Source organism: Corvus cornix, chromosome 6 (genome assembly GCF_000738735.6).
Source record: "Corvus cornix cornix isolate S_Up_H32 chromosome 6, ASM73873v5, whole genome shotgun sequence".
Lineage (NCBI taxonomy): Eukaryota > Metazoa > Chordata > Aves > Passeriformes > Corvidae > Corvus > Corvus cornix.
Window position 1 is genome coordinate 34,331,229 of NC_046336.1, and position 25,429 is coordinate 34,356,657.

The 25,429-nt window shown below is 44.9% G+C and overlaps 1 protein-coding gene across 17 annotated transcripts in view; it reads left to right on the forward strand.

Moving 5' to 3' along the window:
* The window catches only part of PCDH15 (protocadherin related 15), a 633,986-nt gene that overhangs the window by 436,600 nt on the left and 171,957 nt on the right, over positions 1-25,429 (forward strand). For all 17 annotated transcript variants that reach the window (XM_039553538.1, XM_039553554.1, XM_039553537.1 and 14 more), the window contains 2 exons: positions 2,586-2,756; positions 20,765-20,873. In XM_039553538.1, the coding sequence (XP_039409472.1) occupies positions 2,586-2,756; positions 20,765-20,873 (280 nt within the window). The remainder of the gene's footprint in view (positions 1-2,585; positions 2,757-20,764; positions 20,874-25,429) is intronic.

The window sequence follows — 25,429 nt, forward strand, 5'->3', positions numbered from 1 at the left end:
CTTCTGCTGAAGATCTAATTTAAGATTTATCCAGGCTGTTGAAAGCTCAGGCATATTATTAGTGGTTAAAAAAGCTTGCTCAGAGTGTGACAAGCAAACCTTTTTGGCACAAGGAGCAACTTGCAAATTTGCAGCACAGCCCAGGCAGAAAAGTGCAGCCTTGTGGGAGTAAATGTCCATTTTCCAGCAAAGCTGGCGAGGCTAATTTGCACTCAGATGAGTTTAACAGACACAGTTTCATTGAATCCTTCAGGTCTGAAATGCATTTTGTTATAAAGAGGTGATTTTTCCTTCAAGTCATATCACAAGTGTGCGGAGAGTGGATACGCGCATTTTCCAGAGTGGCTGGCAGCGGAGAGCACGCACTGAGAAGAAAAGTGATGTATAAACTGTATCTCAGATATCTGTCATCAGAGTGGGGCTTTGGTGCCCTTGAGGGCTGTGAAAGCTTTTTTTCTCTTTTTGTCCTTCTGATAACAACTGAAATGAAAACTTGTCCTCCGTTGTTTATGGCTGTTGTGATACATCTTCGTTCGTGGGAAATGATATTTGCTCTGAAGCAACAGGAGATCCTGAATTCACACCTTCACATTCCTGACATCTCTCTGGCACAGAAGTGCAGATACATTTTGCAGTCTCTTTTCTTACATATTTTGTGGCACGTTCAGCATTCTCTCAGCAACAGCCAGGCTCTGGGTGTGGCTCAATGCTCCTTGCCCCTGTGCCCTGCTCAGATGAGACCCCACCTGCAGAGCTGCCCCAGCCCTGGGCCCCAGCACAGGCAGGACCTGGAGCTGCTGGAGAGAGTCCAGAGAAGGCTCCAGGATGAGCAGAGGGATGGAGCAGCTCTGCTGGGAGGAAAGGCTGGGAGAGCTGGGATTGTTCAGCCTGGAGAGGAGAAGCGCTGGGGTGACCTCATCGTCGCCTTCCAGGGCCTGAAGGAGCCGACAAGAAACACGGAAAGATACTCTGTCCAAGGGCTGGAGGGACAGGACACAGGGAATGTGTGCCCCCAGAGGGCAGGGATGGATGGGATATTGGGAAGGAATTGTTCCCTGGGATGGTGGGCAGGCCCTGGCACAGGTTCCCAGAGCAGCTGTGGCTGCCCCTGGATCCCTGGCAGTGTCCAAGGCCAGGTTGGATGGGGCTGAGGGCCCCTCTCAGCTGGGGCTCCTCTCGAGGCTGAGCAGCCCCGGCTCCCTCAGCCTGTGCTGGGCACGGAGATGCTCCAGGCCCTTCCTCAGCTGCGCAGCCTCCGCCGGCCCCGCTCCAGGAGCTCCCTGGCCCTGCTGTGCTGAGGAGCCAGGGCTGGACACAGCACTCCAGAGGTGCCTCCAGGGCTGCCCAGAGGGGCAGGATCCCTCCCTGCCCTGCTGGGAATGCTCTTCCTGCTGCCCATTCAGCTCCTAGTGCTGGGAAAAGCCATAAAGCACAGCCCCTGGATCCCTGGCAGTGTCCAAGGCCAGGCTGGACACTGGGGCTTGGAGCAGCCTGGGACAGTGGAAGGTGTCCCTGCCCATGGCAGGGGTGGCACTGGATGGGCTTTAAGGTCCCTTCCAACCCAAACCATTCTGGGATTCCATAACCCCACAGGCTGCACTGAATTCTCTCTGTTGTGTGCACTGTGCAATCGCATTCCTCTGATTACATTATCAGTGCTTTGTTGTCCTTGCATCCTGGGATACTTCTGGAAATTAATTACTCTGTATCTGCTTTGATCCAGAATGTCTCAGAGGCACTTACTGGAGGAATGGAGAAATGGTTTAGTTGTTGATGAAGGCTGCTCCTTGTAGCTGGAATTATTTTTCATCATTGACCGTGAAGAAAGCTGAATGCAGAAATTCCCACATTTACTCTAAAAGTGAAGCTGGTGCAAGAACTGAGTGGACTGCAAAATAGGAAAAAAAAATACGTGTCCAATCCAATTTAGAGCAATGGACTCCCCATCTTACATAGATGGATGATGTTAAACAGCATAAATAAGAACAAATTTAAAATTTGATCTTTTTTCTGTCAGTGTTACATTAGGTTAGGAGGGCGAGATTTAATTCATGGCCCATATTCCCCTCCCAAGATTTTAGTTCTGCGGAAGAAAGCTCATGCAGCAGTTCCTCTGTGAAAATGGGAATATTTTTGAACGTTTTAAACAAAATATTGGCTACTCATGGTGTTTCTTCACTAAACAAAGGAAGAAAGAAGAGGTGAACTGTTGCTAATGCGTACTTTGGGTAAAAGCACAACAATTTCTGATAACGAATAAGGCACGGGGCCTTTTTATTGTCTACAAATGTGCTGTATTATTATAGTTTTAGTCCTATAGTTTTCCCAAACTGTATTATTTCTGAGTGATTGATGTCTTGCAGTATTTCTTCACTTTTTCTCTTAATTTTACTTGTGAGCCTTTCAGGCTGTAGCTCTGAGGCTGAAGTTCCTGCAATTACTCCTAGCACATGGATAATTCTGCTGCTTATATGTTTTATCCTTAGCTTTGCTTAAAACCTTTTGGGAGATTCTTTTCAGGAGATTCCTTTCAGGAGATTCTGAGTACAGGAAGTCTCACCAGCTGGACCTGGTTTGCTCCACAGGACCGAGCCCAAAACCTGAACGAGCGGAGGACAAGCACGACCACCCTGACCGTGGACGTGCTCGACGGGGACGATTTGGGACCAATGTTCCTTCCCTGTGTGCTGGTGAACAACACCCGGGACTGCAGACCCCTCACCTACCAAGCCAGCCTGCCAGAGCTGACGGATCCTGTAAGTCCTCTGGGATTTTTCCAGGTTTTATCTGTTTGCCTGTCATCTTGTCCCGTGGGCACAGCTGGGAGCTGGAACTAAAAGGTCACCTCTGTTTAATGCTGTGTTTTGTGTGCCAAGCAAGAGGAAACCAAGGTAAGATGCATGTGGGAATAACGGTGAAATTCCAGCTCGGATGCAGTGCCAGACTGCTCGTTGGCTGCAAGAGCTGAGTCTTGAAATTTGGTAAATTTTGGAATTGCCTTTCCTGATCTGTCCGTTTTTCACTCTCAAAATATCCCCAGGAAGGGAGGGGACTCGACGTTATTCCATTGAGGGTTGTTATAAACTTTCAGAGAAAGATTTTTGGGAAGAGGAAGCATTAGTCACTGACCCCTGAAAGGATTTTTTGTTGCTATTATCAGCAACTCTTATTATTATTATTAGTTGCTATTATTATTTTATCCCATGTAGGTCCTTGTGCTAAGTCTGTCAGTTAATACATCCATGGGGTAGGGATAAAGGTGAGTGTAAGGCTCATTTCCCACTCCAGGAATCCCAAAATGAGGTGAGAACTTTATCATTTCTTGTTGCAACTTGGTGCCAGTTGCCATTCCTCGCAGCAGAGCTGCTGCTTGGAGATGTGCACCTCTGGTGGGTGGAACAGAAACAGGGATTGCTGAATTAATATTGATATGTGACCTTTGATTCATATATTTAAGGATATAAAAAGGCAGAACAGATTGAATCACCAGGTATTGCCCCACCTGATTAACTCTGACATTAGGATGACATTAAAATAATGTTAAGCTTTGACATTAAGGTTTTTAACTTCGGTTGCTCATCACAGCACACACTTTGTGTCCTGCTGCCTCCAGCCAGGGGCAGGTTGAGGCTGGAAGTGTGGCGATTCCTGCTCTTCCCTGCCTATTCTCCCTTCTTCTCCTGTGCCTCGCACTCTTTTCCCATCCCACACGTTGTGATGTCTTGCTTTGTGTGGCCTCAGGGCTCCTGCTGCAGTTATCCTTGGGATGGGTCAAGGGAAGGGAGACATGATCCATATTTAACCTTGGAGTATTGATTTCCACGTCTTCCCCACACGCACTTCTGCACCTTGGTGTAGCTGACACCCTTGGTAGCTGTGTTGTGTTTGGGACTTGGTGAAGAACTGCTTTGAACTTAAATTCTGCTTTAATTTGCTGCGGCCTTGGTGGCATTTTAAGGAAAGGAGGCAGCTCCCTGTCCAGCTGAGCGTGGGGCCTCCTCAGGGTGTCCAGAGCACCCAGACCGTGCAGGATGAGGGAGTGTGACCCCATTTCACCTGCACAGATCTGTTACAATTCCGAGTGTGGGAGCAGATGAGGCAGGAATTATAAATAACCGGTGTTTTTATGGGGTTTTATCTGGTTATCTGAAGGTAGAACACAAACCAGACAATTTTTGCGGTGCTGCCTCTCAGACAGAGGATTCCAGCTCCGGCTCCGCTCCTGCCCTTGGCCAGGCACGTTCCCCACTGGAAGACAGAGCAGTGTCTGCCAGGGAGAGGGGCTGGGCCAGGAAAAATCTGACCTGGGATTTAGGTACTGAGCTGCAAAAGTCATTTATTTGAACATCCTGAGCTGCAGTGTGTTCAGGGGCAGCTGTTCTTGTTTGTTTTTTGGCTTTTCTTGTGTCAAACTGCTCCTGATCTATGAAATGAGACCCTGGTTCTGCTGATGAACCACAAACTCTTTGCTGTTTATCTCTTTGCAGCACTTTTGATAAACCTAAGTGGAAGAAGTTATACCTTCAACCTCAAATATTTACTTGGCTTTTAAGCAATAATTCCTTTGGAAGATATGGATGATACCTGGATTCAGCTAGGAAACATTTATATTACATTTATCCTTTGCCTTTTTATGTATTATATTTATTCTTTATTAACCTACTCCAAAGCTACAATTACCCTACTCCCTAGGCTAAAGGACTATTTTTACTTTAACACCATCTTTTTTTTTTTTCTTTAATTTGCATTTTAATTTTTCAATGAAGATGAGAAGGAATATTAATGAATGAGGAACAAAGTTGAAGTATGAGTTATTCAGAGGCAGTAGCTGGAAAGAGAAGTCCTGCTTTACTGGGCAAGATGTCTATTTAGCTGACCCCTAAAATAAAGCATTTCATGTCCCTGGGAAGAGTAATATTTTTTTGTCCAGTATAGTTGGAATCTATCCATGAATTTACTGAGGTAAAAAGTTGGGAATTAATTAATTAATTAATTGCTGTTAGCTAAATTTCAGTTTCCAAGAAAGCCTGTGTTGGTTGTTGATTAGGTTTGGGGATTTCTGTTGTCGTCGTTACATTGCTTTATATTTATATTATATTTTAGTGTTTCTGTGTCTGATCAACTCTGGTAATTCATTTTTTCCCCCTGTTGTATCAGGAAGACTTGAATAAATTAGCATTTATTATCAGGATGTGCAAGTCATCAAGTGGAGTTAAAAAGTACAACCTCATGAATATCTCATAACATGGGCAAGACAATTTCTCCTCCTTTTTTCTCCCCCTTCAGTCCATTCCTGTCACACTCACATTGTGAAGGTTTTCTTCACTTCTATACTCAGTATTTTCCATCATCAGGCACAGAAGAAAAGCCTATTAAGCAGCAAAATACGGATTAGATTTATTTAATTAATTGCTGGACTAGATTTGCAACCATGGGATTTATTATGGGGTTCCATGGGGTAATTATGAACCCACATGGGCACTAAGACACTCCGTGACACCAAGGATTTTGTACTAAATCAAGATTCAGCCTCACTGTTGCACAAGTTCCTTGTTCTTGCACCTCTGATGGATCCTCCTGCATGGGAAGGGTTTGGGTTTGTATTGATTATCCCCCAGAACCCTCAGAAATTGTGTCAGCAGGGACCTCACAGGGTCTGTGGGTCCTCACAGGGCTGGGCCTGAGCAGAGCATGGAGAGATGAAAGGCTAAAAAATAATAAATAAAACATTCTCAAACAACAGTGAAGTTGAGAGGGGTGAAAAAGACACTGGAGAGCAGGAGGTGCCCCTAGAAGGCCTCACGTCTTTATGAGTGAGAAGGGCCTCTTTAGTTCCATCGATGCCTTGGTTTTAACTTCCATATTTTTCAAATCCTGTACTGCCCAGTGTGTAACTGAAGTTTCTTGTAGCCTGCTAACTTCTGCTCTTTCCTGCCAGGTAGACATAACAAAGCCTCTCCAGGCCTGTTCTCCAAGGACACTCAGACCATCCTAGGCCCAAAATGTGTAAACCAAAAGCCTTTGAGAGGGTGGCAAGCTGAGGGGAAATTACATTATTAAACTGAAGCTTTAATTGGAGAATTAACCCTGACATGCAAATGAACCAAACTTACAGAAATGTGAAGAACTCGTGACCTGTCATCCATCTTGGGGTCCATCTTGGCAGCAGCCTCTGGCTCCCCAGGGGGACCTTTGAAGGCCCTTCAAACAAATACCTACTCTTATCCCCTTACTCCTGTCTAGTCTCTGTTTTTAGGTGGCTGCTTCAGGCACCACCATCAATTTGGATTCAGGGGGAGAAATCTGAATTTCTCAGAGGAGGTGTTGTAATCCCGCTGCATTGAGCTGGGGTTGGGAGCACAGGACACTTCCAGGCTCTCCAGGGTTAATCAGCTCTGGACAAATCAGTCTTACGCTGATTTTTGCTAATTAATTAACACTGCACAGGATGTTCTGGTTTTGGACTTGATGATCTCAAAGGTCTTCTCCAGCTTTGTTAATTCAGTGATTAATTCTGGTTTTCGGTACTTCTGGGCTTGAGGATGACAAGAACCTGATGATTCCCTCCAGCTGAATTCCCTTGCAGTTCCTTCTTTTGGCCCTGCAAATCCCAATTCCTCCCAAACACAAAACCTCCTGGAATTTCCTCCCAGAGACACGTTAATATAAAACTTGCAGCAGCAGCACAAGTGAAAGTTCTGGAAACACCATCTCCCCATCTTGGTTATACTAATGGAAAAGTTCATCAAAATGTTCTGGATTTCATGAAATTAATTTATTTACTTCTTTTGCTGTGGGAAGCACCAGCACAAAAGATGTTTGATCCAGGGATCTACCATGGAACGAACACCAAAGAACCTCCCCTGAAGTGGGAGAGATTTGCTGGCTCACCTGGAGCACCCACACGGCTGCCAAGGAGGATTTTTGGGGCGCTGAAAGACTCAGCCTTCAGATTTTGGCCTGTTAGTCTGAGTTGAAGTGGATACGTGTGGTTAAATCCACTTTAATAGAAGCTCTCAGCAGATCAGGAATGCCTCTCCTACCTGTGTGAGTGGTAAAATCCCAGAGAATAATTGGGGTTTTTTCCTGCTGGCTTTTAAACCTGGCTGCTTAAAGACAATTCACAGGGAGGGAATCACCCCTAACAACAGTCAAACTGCATAAAACTAAAAAATCAGCTCCAGTTGCCACTTTTTCTTGCCTTTTTTTTGTTTGTTTGTTTGTTAGATACGGGACATTTAAAACTGCAAATGTTCATGGTTAATTTAGGGAGTTGTTGGTCTCTGGAGCAGTTGAATCTCAATCTGCCTTTATATTCTTTGCCTTATTTGTACTAAGCTTTGGCTTTTTTTTATTCAAACATGGTAAAAGAGCCCTGCCAGCCTTTGGCCCATCGAGACTTACGAGCTGCATTTGTGATTCAGTGGCATCAAGCCTCAGGAAATTATTTGGGGTTTAATTTGTTTCTAATTATTCCTTTCCCAGTTGAATAGGCTCTGTCCAGTTTTTGGGACTGCTGCTAAACGCTCTTGTAGGGGATGGTATTTACACTTCCTGCTGGAATTAGCCCATGATTGAGCACAGTTGTGTCTGCTGGCAAAACGAAATGTTCAAAGTCTGCCTTCCAGAGAAAACAGAGTTTTCATCATTAGGAGAATTGTTTCTCTTTATACAAATCATTTTGGAGAAGAAAAAAGTGGCTTTGTGTTTTGAATAGGCAGCATCCAGCCCTGCTGTTAATTAGACTAAAATCTTTGGTGCAAGATAATTAGTGCTGGGCTGAGATGAATGGGAGTTCCTGGGTACTTTAATTACAAAAATTATTTGGTGGCCAGGGCGGTGGTGTCACTTCAGGAAATAACCAGAGAAATGTTTTAAAAACCGGCTGTGTCTCTACATCTTTGTTCTTGAGTAAATTAGAACAGAACTTCACAACTGAGGCTCTGAACAGCCCCTTTCCCACTGAAAGACGAGCAAATTGTCCCATTTTTTCCACAGGTTAATTTTTCAGTAGCAATTTAGGTAAATGCTGTGGCTCAGATGAGGGGAGGGGAAATGCAGGTTGACTTCCCTGACACCTCTGCTGTTGTCAGGGTGCTTTTTATGGAAAAAGGCAAAGACTTGTGGCCAAGTTATTTGCAGTTGGAGGCAGGGAGCAATTTTTCTAATTAAATTTCAGCAGAGATGCAAGATGAACAGATAGGCAATCATGAAGTGCTTTGGAAGTGGGAAAGCAAGGCAAAAACAATGATAAAGTCCTCTCATGGGTGCAGCCACCCCTTTTATTCCAGGCAAACTTTTCATTGGCATTTTCCCCCTCTTCTCACTCTAATTGCTGCCCTGCAGAGGTCACCAAATTGGTGTGAAGTTCAAGGTAATGGATGAAGTTCACAATATTGGGTGGGTTTTTAACCTGAATTAGTTATTTTGAATGAATAACTCGGCAAAGTCAAAATGGACAGCTTTGATAAGCTATTGATAATCTGCTAGTGCGTGATAAGGAGCCATAAAAGGTGTTTTCAGTCTGCTGATGTGATTTTTCCCTCTCTTTCCCCTTTTTAGGATTGATTGTCTGTCTCCCACATGTCATCCCTTGATAGGTAGAGCCTTTTTTTTAAGGGAAATGTCACTGAAAAGTAGCGAAGCATGAAAAGGTTAAAATCACAAAGATGCGGTGTTACAGGTAATTAAATTTTATGTATTTGGGAGGACACCAGGATGGCTAATTAAAAAGAATTGTCAGTAAAATTGTCAGCAGCTTCAATATGTGAATATATAAAGCTGAGAATGATCTCCTGTAGCAGCCAGGCAAGCTCTTCCCTTGGCTGAGGTATTGATCAGGCAGGACAGTCCCTGTTAATCTAAGATTAACCTGTGACTTTAAACATAGGTGTATTGCAGATAGTCGAGAGGTTCCCTTGCCTGGTTTGCCCTTCAAAACCCCACAAAACTGCGATTTTAGCTTCCAAAATGTAAGCAGTGTCTATAGAACCAGGTGTTTGGAACAACGCTGTGGTTGAGAAAATTATAGCAAGGCTGCAGGATAAGGGAATAAAGTCTGAAAGGCACTTTCCTCCTGGGGACTTGAAACCAAGTGGTGGTGCAGAAGTTGAGTTCCTGTCTGTGGGAGGAAAAAAAAAAATTAATTAATAAATATCATAATAGTTCTGATCCTTAAAAGTGGAAGTTTTAAGGGAAAAAGGATCCAGCTTGCCCGAAAAGTGAGAAGATATTGGTCAAAAAAATGAAAAAGGAGAAGAAAAATGTCCCTGAAGATCATCTCTGAAGTTTGGGGTGAGAGAAGCACATTTTGGTTATTGCCGGGCTGGGTTGTGGGGTGACCTGTGGGATACGGGGCTCCCTGGGTGGCACAGGAGGAGCAGCAGCTCTGGGAGCTCTCCAGAGACTCAGGCTGGGCTGGAAATTTGGCTGCTGCTGGAAACAGGGACATTTTCTAGCTATTAATCAAGCTGTAGAGTTTAATCTCAAATCTGATTCATTATCAAGGCAAGAACAAAGTGGTAGAAATGGCTGATTTTATAATTTTATGGTTTGTTTTGTTTTCAAATCTGGGAATGTTCCATTGATTGACTGATACTTCTCATCGTGGTTAGGAACTTAGGAGTGGGATAATGCTCAGTTCTTCTGGCTTTGTCAGGAGCTGAGAGGAAAAAGAGTTCTGAGTTTGCTTGGAGGAAGTAACAGTGGTGCTGAAATTAGAAGGGATTTCCTTTCAGGAAGGAAGAGGAGCTGCTTGGATTCAAACTTTGGTCACAGCCACAGCAGTCAAACCCATGCAAGGCTGGAGAGGGGGTTTGGTGTGGGTTTGGTATGGGCAGCAGGGCAGGTGCAGGAGCACAAATCACCTTTCTGTGCAGCTAAGCTGAGGCTAAAAATCCAGCTAATGAATTAATGAAGTGCTGAAACACCCAAGTGTAGATTGAGGAGCTCCTGCAAGATTCCCTTCTGTTTTGCATTCCATAGATCCATGTTTGTCACAGCACCAAGTGGAGCTGTTGTCACAAAGGAAACACATGCAGCAATTTGTTTGATCCTTAAATCTCATTCCGAAGCATTTGAAGGCACTAAATGTTGACACTTAAACAAAATACTCTTGCAGTGATGCTTTATTAGCCACCTTCAGTCCAGAAAAATTCTCATCTCTGTCACATCCCTTGGGCCTGGTGGAGAGAATTATTTCAGTGCCTGGGTTGTCCCATTAAACTGTAGCTGATCATTAGGGGTCAGGAGGAATTATTTCTCTCTCCAGCTTGTTGTCACAATGCAGAGGGTGCAGATTAATTCCTCAATTAATCAAATGTGATCTGCAAAACCTTAATTGATGAATACGTGCAAGTACACGTTGAAATGAGATCACCCTTGGAAATGAAATGAAAGGAAAATGCCCATTCCCGGGACAGTCATGTTTGCCTCTGCTCCATGCTATTGATAATGGTGCTGTGGAAAACATTCCTTGAATCCTAGAGGTCTTTCCTGTGGAGAACGAGGGAATTCCTGGTGAGTGGAACGCCCTCTCCTGAAAGGAGAAAATGAGATGAATCTGCATTTGGCTCCGGATCAATACCCTGGGCAGCACAGCAGTGCTGGGGAGGCAGGGGTGTGCTTGCTAAAGAATTCCTGCTTTTTGTCCTGCGATTGAGAAAGAACAGCATTTAATGAAACACCAGATTTCCCTATTTCACCCTATAAAGATGTGAGGATGAGCTTAAGGATGAAGGATGTGAGCGTTGCAGGTGAGGTGTGTACACGCACACGTTATATCTGCACAAATTTATTGAAAATGCATCCAAAATTCACTGGGGAAACCCCATTTTTTTCCCCTATAACCTTCCATCTAGAAGTGCCACTGTTAACGTTACCACTGAAGTATGAATGCATTTAGTAATGGTGAGGCAGAATTTGTAGTAAATGGCTCCCTAAAATTCCTTCCCTGACAGGATGGCAAACTTAAATGAGGAGAGGGCAGTGGAGGATACAGCTGGAATTAAGGAGCGAGGTAGTTCCAGGTGACATTCCCACTCCTGGACTAGAGAAGTGCTCGATGAGTACCCAAAAGAGAGGAAAATCAGTACAGAAAATGAAAATGTTCTTCAAGCTGAGACTGGGGTTTTGCTGACCCCAGATGTCCCCCTCCTGTTTCAGCCTTCTGAAATTCCCACTGCTCTGAGACTCTGGACCTCGCCTGTTCCTGCAGGTGAGGAAATGCCAAAGTCTCTGCAGGAAGATGAAATGTGGGAATAAGAGAAGGAACCACCAACATTATTGCAATAAAATCTCTGTGTAAAGGGAGTCAGCCAAGAGACAAAGGGCCTGGGTGAAATACTGACTTAATCATCTTGATATTTCTCTTGTATTTTTTGTATTTCAAATGAATTACTCTTTCTTGGGTTGGTTTTTTTTCCTAGTTTCATACAGCTGAAAATAAGATCCCACCAGTGGTACTGGTTATATCTTCCCACCAAATCTTCCTCTTCTCTTATCATTTGCTTGTAACTTCTTGTGCCTTTTCTGGTGTATTATTGTGTGGTTAATTTTTCTAAAGGCATGGAGAAGCCATCAGCCTGTTGTCCTTAGGAAGAGAAATATAAATATAGATACAGATATAGATATGTGATACAGGGAATTATCCCTCTGCGAGAAATAGCATTCGTAAGGAAACAAAATGGGGTTAATATTTCAAGGATATTTTTACTGCCAAGAAATTACTCTTAGAAATGAAAATAAAAATAATCTGGAAGTCGTTATGATGGTGCTACGTGGTCATTAAATATTTTCTGATTTTTGGGGAGATGTAGGTGCTTGTCTTAGGCTTTCCAGCTTGCTCCTCTGTACAGAAATCGGGTAAGAAGAAGCCCGCCATCGAGAATTTGAGGGATAAGCAAGGAAATAGATTTTGTAACTGTAAGGGGAAAAAGCCAGAAGTCAAAAAAGAAATGTTTATTGTTCTTTAATGCCAGGCATCACCTTGGAAGCAGGAGAAGCTCTGGACTGAACTGTGGTTGTGCCAAGGCAGGAGGCCCATTGCATAATGCATTTCATTTAGTTCCCTGCACAGACACTGCTGGGGACACTTCTTATCGAGCATGTCAGATACACAAAAAGCAATTTAGTAAGCACTGTGATCAGATCCTGATGAAATTCAATTCTTTTTTGGCCCTGCTGTTCCTGGGAGACGTCGTTGATAAAAATAGTCTCTGTTTTCCTCCGAGCTCGGCTTCATTATGCTCTCTTGCTGCTCTTTCAAAATGGGTTTTTTTCCTCCCTCAAAGGTGGCTTGTTTTTACAAATAAATGAAAGGAATTGTGTTCTCTGACAGCTTACTCTGTTAACAACCCGAGCTGCCAGGATATTTGAATTTTACAGTTTTCATTTCAAGAAACTGCATAAACATGGGGCATGACAGAAACCCAAGAACAGAGCAGCTGTGGCTTGTATTGAGCAGCTAAATCAGGTGCTAAAAGCTCTTTGGTAATTTAGTGCTGAGTTTAGGAAGGAGGTGAATTGAGTAATTAATCCTGTGTCTTAATTTTTCCCCACTGGTCACTAAAACACTTTTTTACTCCCAGAGAAGACAGGAGAGGTCGGGTCACGGGTACTGACTGCATAAATTACCCACTGTGACTTCTTAGCTGTGGCTTCTGGAAATGAAGGGGAACTTCTGAAACAAAAAAAATTAAAGAGAAATGTTGGTTTAGTTCTAAATTTGCAGACCAGTTTTGGGGTCCCAGCACAGGCAGGACCCGGAGCTGCTGGAGAGAGCCCAGAGGAGGCTCCAGGATGAGCAGAGGGATGGAGCAGCTCTGCTGGGAGGAAAGGCTGGCAGAGCTGGGACTGTCCAGCCTGGAGAGGAGAAGCTCTGGGGTGACCTCATTGTGATCTTCCAGTGCCTGGAGGAGCTACAGGAAACATGGAGAGAGACTCTTGACAAGGGATGGAGGGCCAGGACACAGAGAATGGCTTCCCAGTGCCAGAGGGCAGGGATGGATGGGATATTGGGAAGGAATTGTTCCCTGGGAGGGTGAGCAGGCCCTGGCACAGGGTGCCCAGAGCAGCTGGGGCTGCCCCATCTTGTCCCTGGAGGGGTTAAAAAAAGGTGTGGATGTGGCACTTGAGGACATGGATTAGTGGTGCTGGATTGATGGATGGACTGGATGATCTACAGCTCTTTTTCAACTTTACTGATTCTATAATTCTAAGGAGTATAAGTTAGGAGAATTAGCTGTAAATCTCTGGGGTTGAGCAGTGCAGATTTGGTTTCCTCAAGTCGTTGTGCCCTTTTCTGGGAAGTGTTTCCAGGCCCAGAATTTTTGCTATATAAACCTCTTTAACTCCCGTGACAACTTGATCAAACAATTTTCTGCAGAGAATTAATTCTCTTTCACCTGCAGAGCGTATTTTAAACCCGTGCTTGGGATTTACTTCCGAGGTCTCAGCATTCAGTTGAGGTCTTAGCCCAAAATGTGGGTTCCCGTGTTGTGGCAGTGAGGAGGGTCAGAAGATCCCATTCCCCCTGGATTCCTGGACACCTCTGTGTCATATCAGAGTAGCACAGGAATTCCTGCAGGCTCCTGATGTGAGGCTCTGCCTCCCGTGGGTCTGATCAAAGGCAGGAATGTGTAGCTGCCAGAGGGAAGGCAAGAAAAGAGGGAGATCCTACAAAGGGGAGATTGGATGTGACATGGTTTGACTAATGACGAGATTTCGGTGGTATCTCCTACATTTGTAGCATGATTCCTGCAGTTTAGATTGACTTCCTCTGTGGTTGGGTAACTCCACTGAAATATTCCCCATGTTTTGCAGCCATGCAAGTGCTCTGTGATGGATTTCTGCTCATTAGTGTTTTGTCACAGCCCTTGTTGTGCTGGCAGAGCAGCTGAGGCAGCAGCAAGGAGCGATGCTGGGATGGTTCCGCAGCTCTCCCTGCTGTTTTAGTGCCGAGTGTTGGCAAAGTCTCAGGCAGTTCTGCACAGCATGGAGAGAACTCAGCTCATTTCCCATTTACAGCTTGTATTCCAACCTCAGGAAAGCACAAGGAGAAGCCATGTGACCAAGATGATTCACCAATTCATCAACAACTTTGTTGGTTTAATAGTGCAGGGCTCCCTGGGAAGGGCTTCTGGATGGCACCAGGGGCAATGTGTGCTGCTTTAGTGATACTTTCCATCTGGAGAAAAGCTCCTCAGCCTTGTTTTCCAGAGGGATGAGAGTTCAGCAGCAAATTCCTCAGCTGAGCTGTGATGATGATGCAGGTGGAAGGTCCTGAGACTTTATCTGAAGTCCACTGGCCACAGTTATAGCTGCCTGCAAAAACCAGTAATTTTCAGGATGTCAAGTATTGGTGTGAAATGGGAACTGATTGTGCTCATACAGGATCCCAGGATGGCTCAGGCTGCAGGGAGCACAGAGGGCACCTGGTGGCACCTCCCTGCTCCAGCAGGGCCATCCCGGAGCACAGGCACAGCACTGTGTGCACACAGCTCTGCAACAGCCCCAGGGAGGAGAGCCCAGAGCCTCTGTGGCCAATGTGCTCAGGGCTGGGCACTGCCCAGGGCAGCAGTTCTGCCTCCTGGGCAGGGCAATTGCTGGGCTCAGGCCCTGCCCGGTGCTCTGGTGCCATTGCTGGGCCCCGGAGCAGAGCCCGGGCCCTGCTCGGAGCCCTCCCTGCAGCCAGGGACAGCCAGGGCTGAGGGCCCCTCTCAGCTGGGGCTCCTCTCGAGGCTGAGCAGCCCCGGCTCCCTCAGCCTGTGCTGGGCACGGAGATGCTCCAGGCCCTTCCTCAGCTGCGCAGCCTCCGCCGGCCCGCTCCAGGAGCTCCAAGTCTCTTTGGTTTAATTTTCCGGCATTCTTAGTGCCTTAACAACTCCATCTTCAGTGTGGCTCGTGGGTAGAAAATGTCTTGCTGAGTTTGACTCAATAATAAATTGACAGTGTAGGTTTTTGTCCCTTCTCTCAGTGGATTTTTTGAGCTCACGTTGGCTAATCCAAACAGAACTTTGGGAACTCTTTGCTTTCCATGCAGTTTTATCCTTCACAGAATTTTCCAATGTTTACTTCTGCCTGTGTGGTGGCCCCTGTCCCTGAGCCCCAAGGCTGTCTCTGGTGGGAGCTCAAATGGTTGTGAATCATCACAGCAGCGTCACCAGAGTGAACCTGGAGCTGGTTCATGGTCTGGTGGCTTCAGCTGTATAAAAGGCACCTCTTAGGAATTAATTATCTGCTCAGAAAAGAACCTTCCTAGATGAGGAAGGTTAACCGGCTTTCAATTTCCTCGAACAAAATTATTTTCATGGTAACAAGCAAAAAAACTCCAAAATACACCACAGCCTCCCCCCAAAAATACACCATAAACCCCACAAATGAAAAAGGCAGCTCTGAGTAGGAAATTGTGTTATTCTAACTCCCAAAATGTTCCATTTCCTCTCTTTTCCTTCTCATCTCCCCCAAAGGAAGTTTTCCTTAAGTATCTAGGGTTGGGAAATTCAGCTTTGCATCTCAGGTAGATGGAAAAGGTAGAAAATCTGATTTTTTAAATCCTTGTTTTCAGCTGTGCAACAATTATTGTTGTTCCCTGACTTGAAAAAGAACTCCACACTGTCCATACCCGTCTATTGGAAGCCTGGCATTCCTGGACATCTTAAAATAATTTCAATAAAGCAAAATACATACAAAACTTTGGAAAATACATTACTTGTATTTTAAAGTCGTGTTTATTTGGGTTTTTTTAATTCTTGAAAGTCCCAAATGCATATTCTGCATCTCAGCTGTAAATTCCCTCCTAATCCTTCTATTGGATCGTGGGATGGTGAAAGCAATACTTAGGCAGGTGCCTAAAAATCCTGTTTGGATTTTTGAATGCAACTGCACTCCTGAATTATGAAGCACCATTTTAATACATTAATTTAAAATGCCAGCTGTTTCTTTTATTCACAATCCTCAGCAGGAGCCTAAAACCCCCTGGCACAAACAGGACTCTTCATTTGCTTTGTTCCATCCATAACATCTCTAAAGGCCACGAGTTTTTGCAGGACCTGCTGGCCATCCCAGGTGGAGAAGGTGCTGCTGTGCTTCCATGGTGAATACAAAGGAAGGGGGAAAAGTGAGGTTTCTGCTGCTACCTTATTCTCTCTGAGCTTTTTTTGAGTGTTCTTCTGCCTTGATCATCTGGTGGCTCTGCAGACTCCCTGGCGGGCTCCCCATCACGGCTCTGTTTGAAGGAGGATTTGTTAAATTTATTAGTATTTGTGCTCAGAGTTGCGAGGTGGGGTTGGGGTTCTGCTTTTTGGCCTGCCCAGTTCTGCTGTACTGAACACCTGGAAGTAAATTAATCACCACACCAATAACTGAGGGAGCTTTTCCCTAACGAGGAAAATAAATGAGTGCACATTGCACCCTCGGACTGACAAGACTATGTTTGTTTTTTAATCAGCTGCCTCTGCCAGAGCTTGGGCAGCCTTTCATGTTCCCCTGGAAGCGGCTGGGATTTGCAGGCCGGCTGTTTATTCTGAGTCATCTCCTGCCCTGCTGGGGCTCCATGCTGACTTTCCCAGCATTTTTCCAGCCTTCCCCTGCCAAACCCCCACATGCTCTTGCTTTGCTTCCAGCTGAGGGTCCTGCAGCACTCGTGGGCCCCTCAGACACTTCACACCTTCATTAATCTGTTTTCCCTTCCTTTTAATGAGCTCCCATCTCCTCGTGAAGCTCCTGAGAAGGAGCCTGGTAGGGGATTTTTAGGCCTCTTGCAAGGATGTTGGATACCTGTGGAAGACTCACCGTTGCTCCTGCTGTTTCACTATTCATTTTTAAAAGAGTTACTTCTGATTAAAAGCATATACACACCTAAACTTCCTATGTGCGCTTTGATTAATTTATTAACGTGCTTTCACCCATTTATTAACTTTATTAACTTAATGGCCCCTTCACTGTTTTATGTTTCCATAGTTCTAATTTCTAAACTTGAATGAAACAGATGCTGCATTATCTGCGGGTTATTAAAACAATACGAAAGAACCTTGAGTTGTGCTTCAAAGCACATCAGCCAGCTTCATTCAAAACAGCTTTAAATTGTTAAAATTGGAGTTGTTCAGCCTGGAGAAGAGAAAGTTGTGGGGAGACTTCACAGTCCCATCCAGGGCCTGAAGGGGCTGCAGGGAAACTTGAGAGGGACCCTGCAACAGGTCAAGGGGAACGGGTTCAGACTGACAGAGAGGAAATTTAGATGGGCTATTGGGAACAAATTGTTCCCTGGGAGGGTGGGGAGGGGCTGGGATGGAATTCCCAGAGCAGCTGTGGCTGCCCCTGGATCCCTGGCAGTGTCCAAGGCCAGATTGGACACTGGGGACTGGAGCAGCCTGGGACAGTGAAAGGTGTCCCTGCCCATGGCAGGGGGTGGAATGGGCTTTGAGGTCCCTTCCAACCCAAACCATTCCATGATTTTATGATTCTATCCCTAAACATTTCAGCAGATGGTGCATGATATCTCCTAGCTCATGAGCAGCCCATTTCAGGTGTGTACAGTACCTGGAGAAACAACTTAACAGAATAAAAATGTAATGGATTTCACTTTTTATTCTCAGCTTCCTTGTAATTCATTTCCTCATTGGACTTGTTTCTATTCAGTTGAATGCTTTGTTTCCCGGGGGTCAGTGCAAAGGTGGCAGTGTGGGATAAAATATCTTCTGTTCAAGCAGAACCTGTTCGATCTCCAGTGCAGGGGTTCTAAATGCTGCTCTCCAGCTTTTCCTTGAACTGGAAAATAAAGCATTGTTCTTACTATTCGAGTTATTTGTTGAACAATTCTGATTTTAGTCTTGGATTGGCACAGACTCAGCCTGGCTTGCAGTATTGTGACCATAGAGTCCCCGTATCCCAGACTGGTTTGGGTTGGAAGGGACGTTAAAGATCCCAAATTCCACCCCCTCCCATGGGCAGGGACACCTTCCACTATCCCAGATTGCTTCAAGCCCCATCCAACCTGGACACTTGGCCTTGGACACTTCCAGGGATCCAGCGGCAGCCACAGCTGCTCTGGGCATTAACAGAGAGTTTAAACCCAGCCTTAGCTGTGGGATTGGTTTTGTTGTGGGTGCATTTTTAACTGGAATGTGGGGTTTTCTGAGAGGGCTCCAACTGATCTGTGAATTTAAAAATAGGATTTTAGTCTTGGTCCGGTTTCTGCACAATCTTCTCTCTCCCCATGCAACTTTTATGCCGTCCTAAAGCCTTTAAAAATTCAAGCAGATGTCAAATATATCTCCTTGTCTCTCTCTTTCTGCCTATTTTGAGCTCATCTCCCTCATTACGCTTTTAAGAGTTTAATTTTTCAAAGAGTCCCAAATGGACTTGGATGGTGACAAAGGACCTGGCCAGCGGGATGAGGACAGGGACAAAAGCCATGAGCAGGAGTGGAGTGAGGAGCTTCCCAGTTCCAATTTGGGAGTCCAAGAGCATCCATCCCCACTTTTTAACGTGCCTATCCCTGACATGTCTCTTCCTTAAATGTCTTTGGCATGGAAAAAGCCGGAAGATCCTCTGGACTTGAGGAACCTGTAGGAAGTGCCTGGGGGGGGACACAGCTTGGGGTGTGGTGGCAGGTGACCATGGGGCTGTGTCGCAGTATCCCACAGTGGTAGGGAGGAGAAGAGAGATCCAGCAGGCAGGAATTGTGCAGCAAGATTAATTTATTTAATTATTTTGCAACTCTTTCATAGACTAAAATCTTCATAGTCTAATTGGTCAAAGGATCCCTTGGGGTGATTGGCTAAAATCCTAAAACATCCATTGTCAAAATATTTTTCTACTGTACCATAAACAAAGCTCTGCAAGGTCTCAGGTGTTCATAGCTTATAGAACTCTACAAATATCTTCCATAAGAGAGAAAAGTATCTCAAAGGACTGGAAAGAAGGAAGAGAAACTGTTGCTAGCAGCAATATTTGTATCCACAGGGCTGCCCATCCACACCCACAGGAGGGGTGGATAAACTGCCTTGCCTTCATCCCTGGCTTCCTCTCCTCCTCCTGGCTCATCTCTTTTCCCTCTAATTTTCCCCTCAGCATTGCCAAAGCTCTCCCAGCTCCACTTCCAGCTCTCAGCAGGCGGATTTCTGACAGCTCTGCCAAAACTTGGCTGAGTGTGGACTTGTCTCATTCCTGTTCCCATGCTAAATTTCAAGTCCCCTCTTGCAGAACATGGAGATTTCCAAAGGAAAGGCTGCCAGGACGAGTAGTATGTGGAAAAAAAAGGCGTCTGGTTTTTCACAGAGCTCATTAAGGAAACATTCCAAGGGGAGGGAAAAGCCTGGTGTGCACACATCTGTGTGTGGTACATTTGCACGTTGGTTGAGCAGCCAAGGTCACTGAAACTGTAGGAGTTGGAAATGGCAGCTCTGGAGTTGCCACTGGAAGCTGGATTGAAAGAGATGAAAGCTGGCACCAGTTTTGGGGTAACCTGATTGTGATCTTCCAGGGCCTGAAGGAGCTACAAGAAACGTGGAGAGAGACTCTTTACAAGGGCTGGAGGAACAGGACACAGGGAATGGCTTCCCAGTGCCAGAGGGCAGGGCTGGATGGGATATTGGGAAGGAACTGTTCCCTGGGAGGGTGGGCAGGCCCTGGCACAGGGTGCCCAGAGCAGCTGGGGCTGCCCCTGGATCCCTGGCAGTGTCCAAGGCCAGGCTGGACATTGGGGCTTGGAGCAGCCTGGGACAGTGGAAGGTGTCCCTGCCCATGGCAGGGGGTGGAATTTGGGATCTTAAAGGTCCCTTCCAACCCAAACCATTCCATGACTCTGCGATTCTATTTCCATGTTAAGCATTTGAATTCACTTCCAAACAATGGTGAATTATTCCAACACCATCCACACTTTTCCAAGGTAGCTATCCCTGAAATGTCGGTGCCTTAAGTTTCTTTTGCAAGGTGTATTTGTGGATCACAGCACTCCAGCTCCTGATGGTGCTCCAGTTCAATTTGCTGTTTTCCTGTTTCCAGACATTTGCTGTGTTTCACTGGGTGATGGCTGAAATCCCTGATTTATAGAAACACAGGCAAGCATTTGTGAGCTGCGTTTATCAACTGTTTACTATCAGCTTCTAAGTTGATAAGGGGGCTGGAGCACTTCCCCTGTGGAGCCAGGTTGGGGGAGCTGGGGCTGGAAAAGAGAAGGAGACCTCACAGTTCCTTCCAGGATCTCAAGGGATACAGGGAAGCCAGAGAGGGACTCTGCAGCAGGAACTGAGTGCCAGGATAAGAGGGAATGGGTTCAGACTGACAGAGGGGAAATTTAGGTGAAATATAAGGAAGGAATTGTTCCCTGTGAGGGCGGGCAGGGCCTGGCACAGGGTGCCCAGAGCAGCTGGGGCTGCCCCTGGATCCCTGGCAGTGCCCAAGGCCAGGCTGGACATTGGGGCTTGGAGCAGCCTGGGACAGTGGGAGGTGTCCCTGCCCTGGCAGGGGTGGCACTGTATGGGTTTAAGGTCCTTTCCCACCCAAACCAGTCTGGCATTCTGTGATTCCTTTCCTCCAGGATCTATCCTAAAAATGTATCTGACAGAAAGGAGGTTGCTATGGAAATGTTGGTGTTGCCTGGTTAATTGGGATGTAAAGGGGCCACGACCCTTTTCATTCTGAACGTTTCTCCTCCTGCAGTTTTATCCAATACCCTTCCCAGTGAGATGATGTTGTGCTGAACCTCCAGATCTCCCTGCTGGCTTTCTAATTTCTCTGTTTCCAATGTGATTTCTCATTTCAGGCCCGTGTGAATCCCATCAGTGTCACTCCACCCATCCAAGCCATAGATCAGGACCGAAACATCCAGCCTCCCTCCGAGCGACCCGGCATCCTCTATTCCATCCTAGTTGGTTGGTGTCTGCTACTCTTCCTATCCCTCCCAATCAGTCCCTCCAGTATGAGCAGCCAGGAAAAGATTGCCTGGGAGAGTGGAGCCCTGATAAAAATCCCTCCTGTGGTCAGTGGGGTGTTTGGAATCATTGTTCTACCTGGTGGTGTTGCATTGCCACGTGGGAGTTCCTTAGAGTTCATAACGTGGGGTTATCTATTAGAGTTTATTCGGATTAAATCCAGAATTGTTGTCAGGTTTAGTGAATGGAACAACACAGCGAGGGAAAGGAGAGCTCTGCTGGCATGTGTTTTCCATTGACAGGCACAAAAAAGAGGCTCAAAAACCACAATTACAGCAGATTTCATCCCAAAAATCTTGTGGCACAGGGCATCTCCAAGGATCTTACCACATCCACCTCCAATTTTGCTGCCTGTGAGCTCTCCTTTGGAATTTGAAGCTTGTTTCGTTGTTTTTGCTGTTTTCTGTACTTTTTCCTGCTGCTTCCCCATGTTTGGCATTTGCTTCCGGGCTTGTAGGATGTGACCATGGAAGGGCCTGAGGGTGGTCAGCAGTTGCAGGGCTCCACCTGCCCTGCTCTTCCCAAAATCCACCCATGGATGTTTCTGTGGGATTTGGAAACCGGGAATCTTGTGGAATCACATCTTTTCCCTGTGTTCCCTGTGTTGAACCCCACGGTTTTCCCAGCCAAGGAGGTGGAAGTGAGGATTTTGAGGAGCACATTGTGGAGGCTTAGCTCTGCAAATGGATTTATTTATAAATGTAATCAATTGATTTGGTTCCGAAGTTCTGCAGGGACAGCTCCACCCCAGGGCCACGTTTAGGCCAATTTTTGAAGGTTTTTTTGCATAATTCCCCAAGTTCTTCAGGAGTGAAATCATTAAAGGCTGTGTGTCACTAACCTGGGATACTGGGAATATTGGAGTGGCTGCTCTGACCTCCAAGGAATACTTTAGGAAGGTGTGGTGCAGCAATTTGGGTTGGTTTGGGGACTTTGTTTTACCTCCTTTGTTTTTCTCTCCTTTCTTTTTTCTCCTTTCTTTTGTCCTTCTTTTTCCTTTCTTGCTTTTTTTTTCTCCTTTCCTCCTCTTTCTTCTTTTTTCTTTTTTGCTTTCTTTTGTCTTCTCTTGTCCATCTCTTGCCCTTCTTTATTCTTTCTTCTATTTTTCCTTCTCCTTGCTTTTTCCCCTCTTTATTTTTTCTTCTATTTTCTGTCACTTTTCTTATTCTCCTTCTTTTTCCCTTAGATTTTTCTTCTTTTTTCCTCCCTTTTTCTTTTTTCTTTTTTCCCCCTTCTCCTCTTCTTCCCTTACCTCTTTGCTCTTTTTTCTTCTTTTTTATTCTCTTTTCTTATTTTCTTCCTTTTCTCTCTTTTCACTGTCTTTTCTTCTTTTCCTTCTTCTTTCTTTTTTCCTCTTATTTTTTCCTTATTTTTTCCTTTCTTTTTTCCTAGTTTCTATTTTCCTTCTTTTTAAATTCATTTGCCCCTAACCTTTTTCTTTTTACTTCTTTCTTTTTTCTTCTCCTTTCCTTCTCTATTCCTTCTTTTTTCTTCTATCTTAGCTTCTTTTTTCCTTCTCTTTCCTTCTTTTTCCTTTATTTTTTCTCCTTCCTCTTTTCCTTCTTTTTTCTTTTTTCCTTCTTTTCCCCATATACTTTCCTTCTTCTTTCCTTCTTCTTTTTTCCTTCTTTCCCCTTCCCTTGTTTTCCTTTCTTTTCTCTTTCTCTTTTACTTCCTTTTTCTGCCTTTTTTCTTCTTTCTTAATTTTCCCCTCTTTTTTCCTAATTTCTTTTTCTTTCTTTCTTTTCTTTCCAGTTTCTATTTTCCTTCCTTTAAAATTCTTTTTTCCCCTTATTTTTTTCCTTTTTACTTCTTTTTCTTTCCTTTTCCCTTCTTTCCTGCCCCCCCCCCCCTTCTGTGTCTCTCTTTTTTATTTTCTCTTTTCTGGTTTTCCCTTCTTTTTTTCCCCCTTATTTTCCCTCCTCTCCGCTCTTCCAAAGGATTTCTTTCTGGATTTTAAGTCTGCCTTCATCTCCACAAGGATTTGCTATTTCTGTTTTAGCCTCAGAAAATATTAAGTAGTTCCACAGGAAATGGGCCTTGGAGATATTTCTCATTATATGGATTTTTTCCCCCCTTTTCTTTAGATCTCAACCTCATTCTCCTGGATATCTTTAGAAACGTCCTTTTTTAAACACTGGGAGGTTTGAACTGTGCCCATGGAATTAGGGAATAAGTTACTTATGAGAATGATTTTTAATTTGTTTTTTATTTGACTCAGTTTTATTTGGTTCTTCTTTTCCCTTTTTTCTTTGCCCACCTGTGTGAGACACTGTGGATATTTGATATATTTAACATTTGGGAATGCGATATTTGGAAATTTTTTTTTTTTTTTGGTAATACACTCATTTTTCCAACCCTTGGCTTTTGGGAATGTTCATTTCTTTGGGTCTTTGCAATACACCCACATTCCCTGCATTTATCCAGCTGTGAAGCAAGGCCCCTCCCTTTATTTTTGCTAGCAGTGTTATTGATTCTACCAGTAAATTTTATGATTTTTGACTCAAAAATTTTATTGGTTTTAATAGTAAAATGTATTATTTTAAATAGTAAAATGTATTCTTTTAAATAATAAATTACTAGTAAATAATTAACCAGTAAATCACTAGTAAAATACTCTTTTTGGGAGTAATTTGAAGTCTTTATTTTCTCTGGGGCCAATCCTTGAGGAAAACCGAATTTTCCTTTCAATCATCAGCTTTTTGCCCTTGGAACTGGCTCTGTGATTTCTGCTGCCAGTTTTGGATGCTTTTGGTTGATATTTTAAAGAAAGAGCCAAAAATGCACAATAGCTTCTGGGAAGGGGGAGCATCCTCTCCAGTCCTGTGTGGGACCAGCCCCAGGTCCCACAAACCCCCTCCTCTGGCTCTGGGAAAAGCAAATTGAGGAGTCCTTTCCTTCTCCCCCTTGCCGGCCCCCCACATTTTGATCCCCCAGCCTCTCCAAACACATGGGAGTTTCTGGACCCAGGAGACTTGGAGCTCACCCCTGGATCTTCAGAGCAGGCAGAGGTGGACTGAGGGCTGCTCAGCTCTGTCAAAATGCCAATATTTCTGTGCCTGCAGAAGCAGGTATCCCTGTTCCTGGAAAACCTGGCTCCCACAGTTCAGGAATCCAGGAATCTGAGCCCTTCCCGTGCTGGGCAGGAGCTGAGCAGGCATCCCCCGTTAGCATTTGGGCATCCATCTCTGCTATGCTTTAATTTTCGCTTTTCTATCGTCCACCTTGCTGCCTTTTCCTCCTTGATTGGTGAGCTTGGTTTGGCCGTTTGTGGAGTTTTTTGGGTTGTTTTCTTTCCCTTTTTTTTTGCCTGGATTCTTTCCTGACATCCTGACACACCGTTAGCCTCATCTCCCCTTCTCTAGATCCCTTTGTGACTCTCACCCTCCTCCCCTGTGTATTTGTTCTCCTTCAGGGCCCCTCTTGTTTTCTCCTTTCTCAGAGTTTTTGCATTCGCTCCTTAATTTCTTGATTTTTTTAGCTTCAGCACCAGCCCTGGGTGATGTGCAGCCTCTAAAACCAGCAATCTGTTACCTGCCAAAAGTTTGGAGCTCCTGCTGGCTCCCTTGTGCTCTTCAAAAATTAGATTAATTCATTAGAAGTTGAAATTCAAAGGCGAAGCAAGGGGACACAGGACTTGGAGCTCCAAGCTCTGAATTTTTGCTGGTGGTGTAAGAGAAAAAATAATCCATGGTGGATCTTTTGCTGCTTTTTGGGTTCGGTGTATATCAAGAGAGTCACAGAAAAAATAGATATAAAATACATATAAACATATTTATTTTTATATCCTTTATATAATTTTTATATTTATGTAATTTATATGTTTTAACATATTTATATAATTTTTATAATTTTATATATTTTTAGATAATTTTTATATAATTTATCTAGCAAATGGTTGTCACTGGGGGATTGCAAATTAAATTACTGCAGTAATTTATCTCCTGGCTTTCTAAAAGTATTTTCTAACATTGCACTTGAAAAGCAAGTAACAGCAGCATTTATCAGGAATGTGTTGTATCTCATGCCGCAGTCCTGGCTGGATTCAGGGTTGGGCAGGGCCAGGCTCGTGCTGCTCCCATGGCAGCTTTAGGGTCTCACAACCCCCGGGCTCAGGGATGTTCGGGGGCTCTTACCCCTGAGCCAGGAGCGCCTTCTGCCCTCAGCTGCTGACAGGGCTGCTCCCGGACCCAAACCCCTCGAGATTTTAGGCTTATAATCAGAATTTTGTCTTCTTGGGATGTTCTTGCAATCCTGCTGAGCTGGGAATGCCGGAGTTCACTCCGTGCAGAGCACTTGGGCTTTCTGAGCCTTTTCTTTGAGACTCCCTGGGCTCAGAATCGCTGTAGCTGGGATTTTTCCCTTCTCCTGTGCCAGGCTGTGGTGCTGGAACCTTTCGGCTTAGGCACAGGGACATTTTTGGGCTGCAGCTGCCAGGCACAGCCTTGGTACAGCCCTTCCTCAATCTCCACAGGCTCCCAAATCCCTTCAGACTC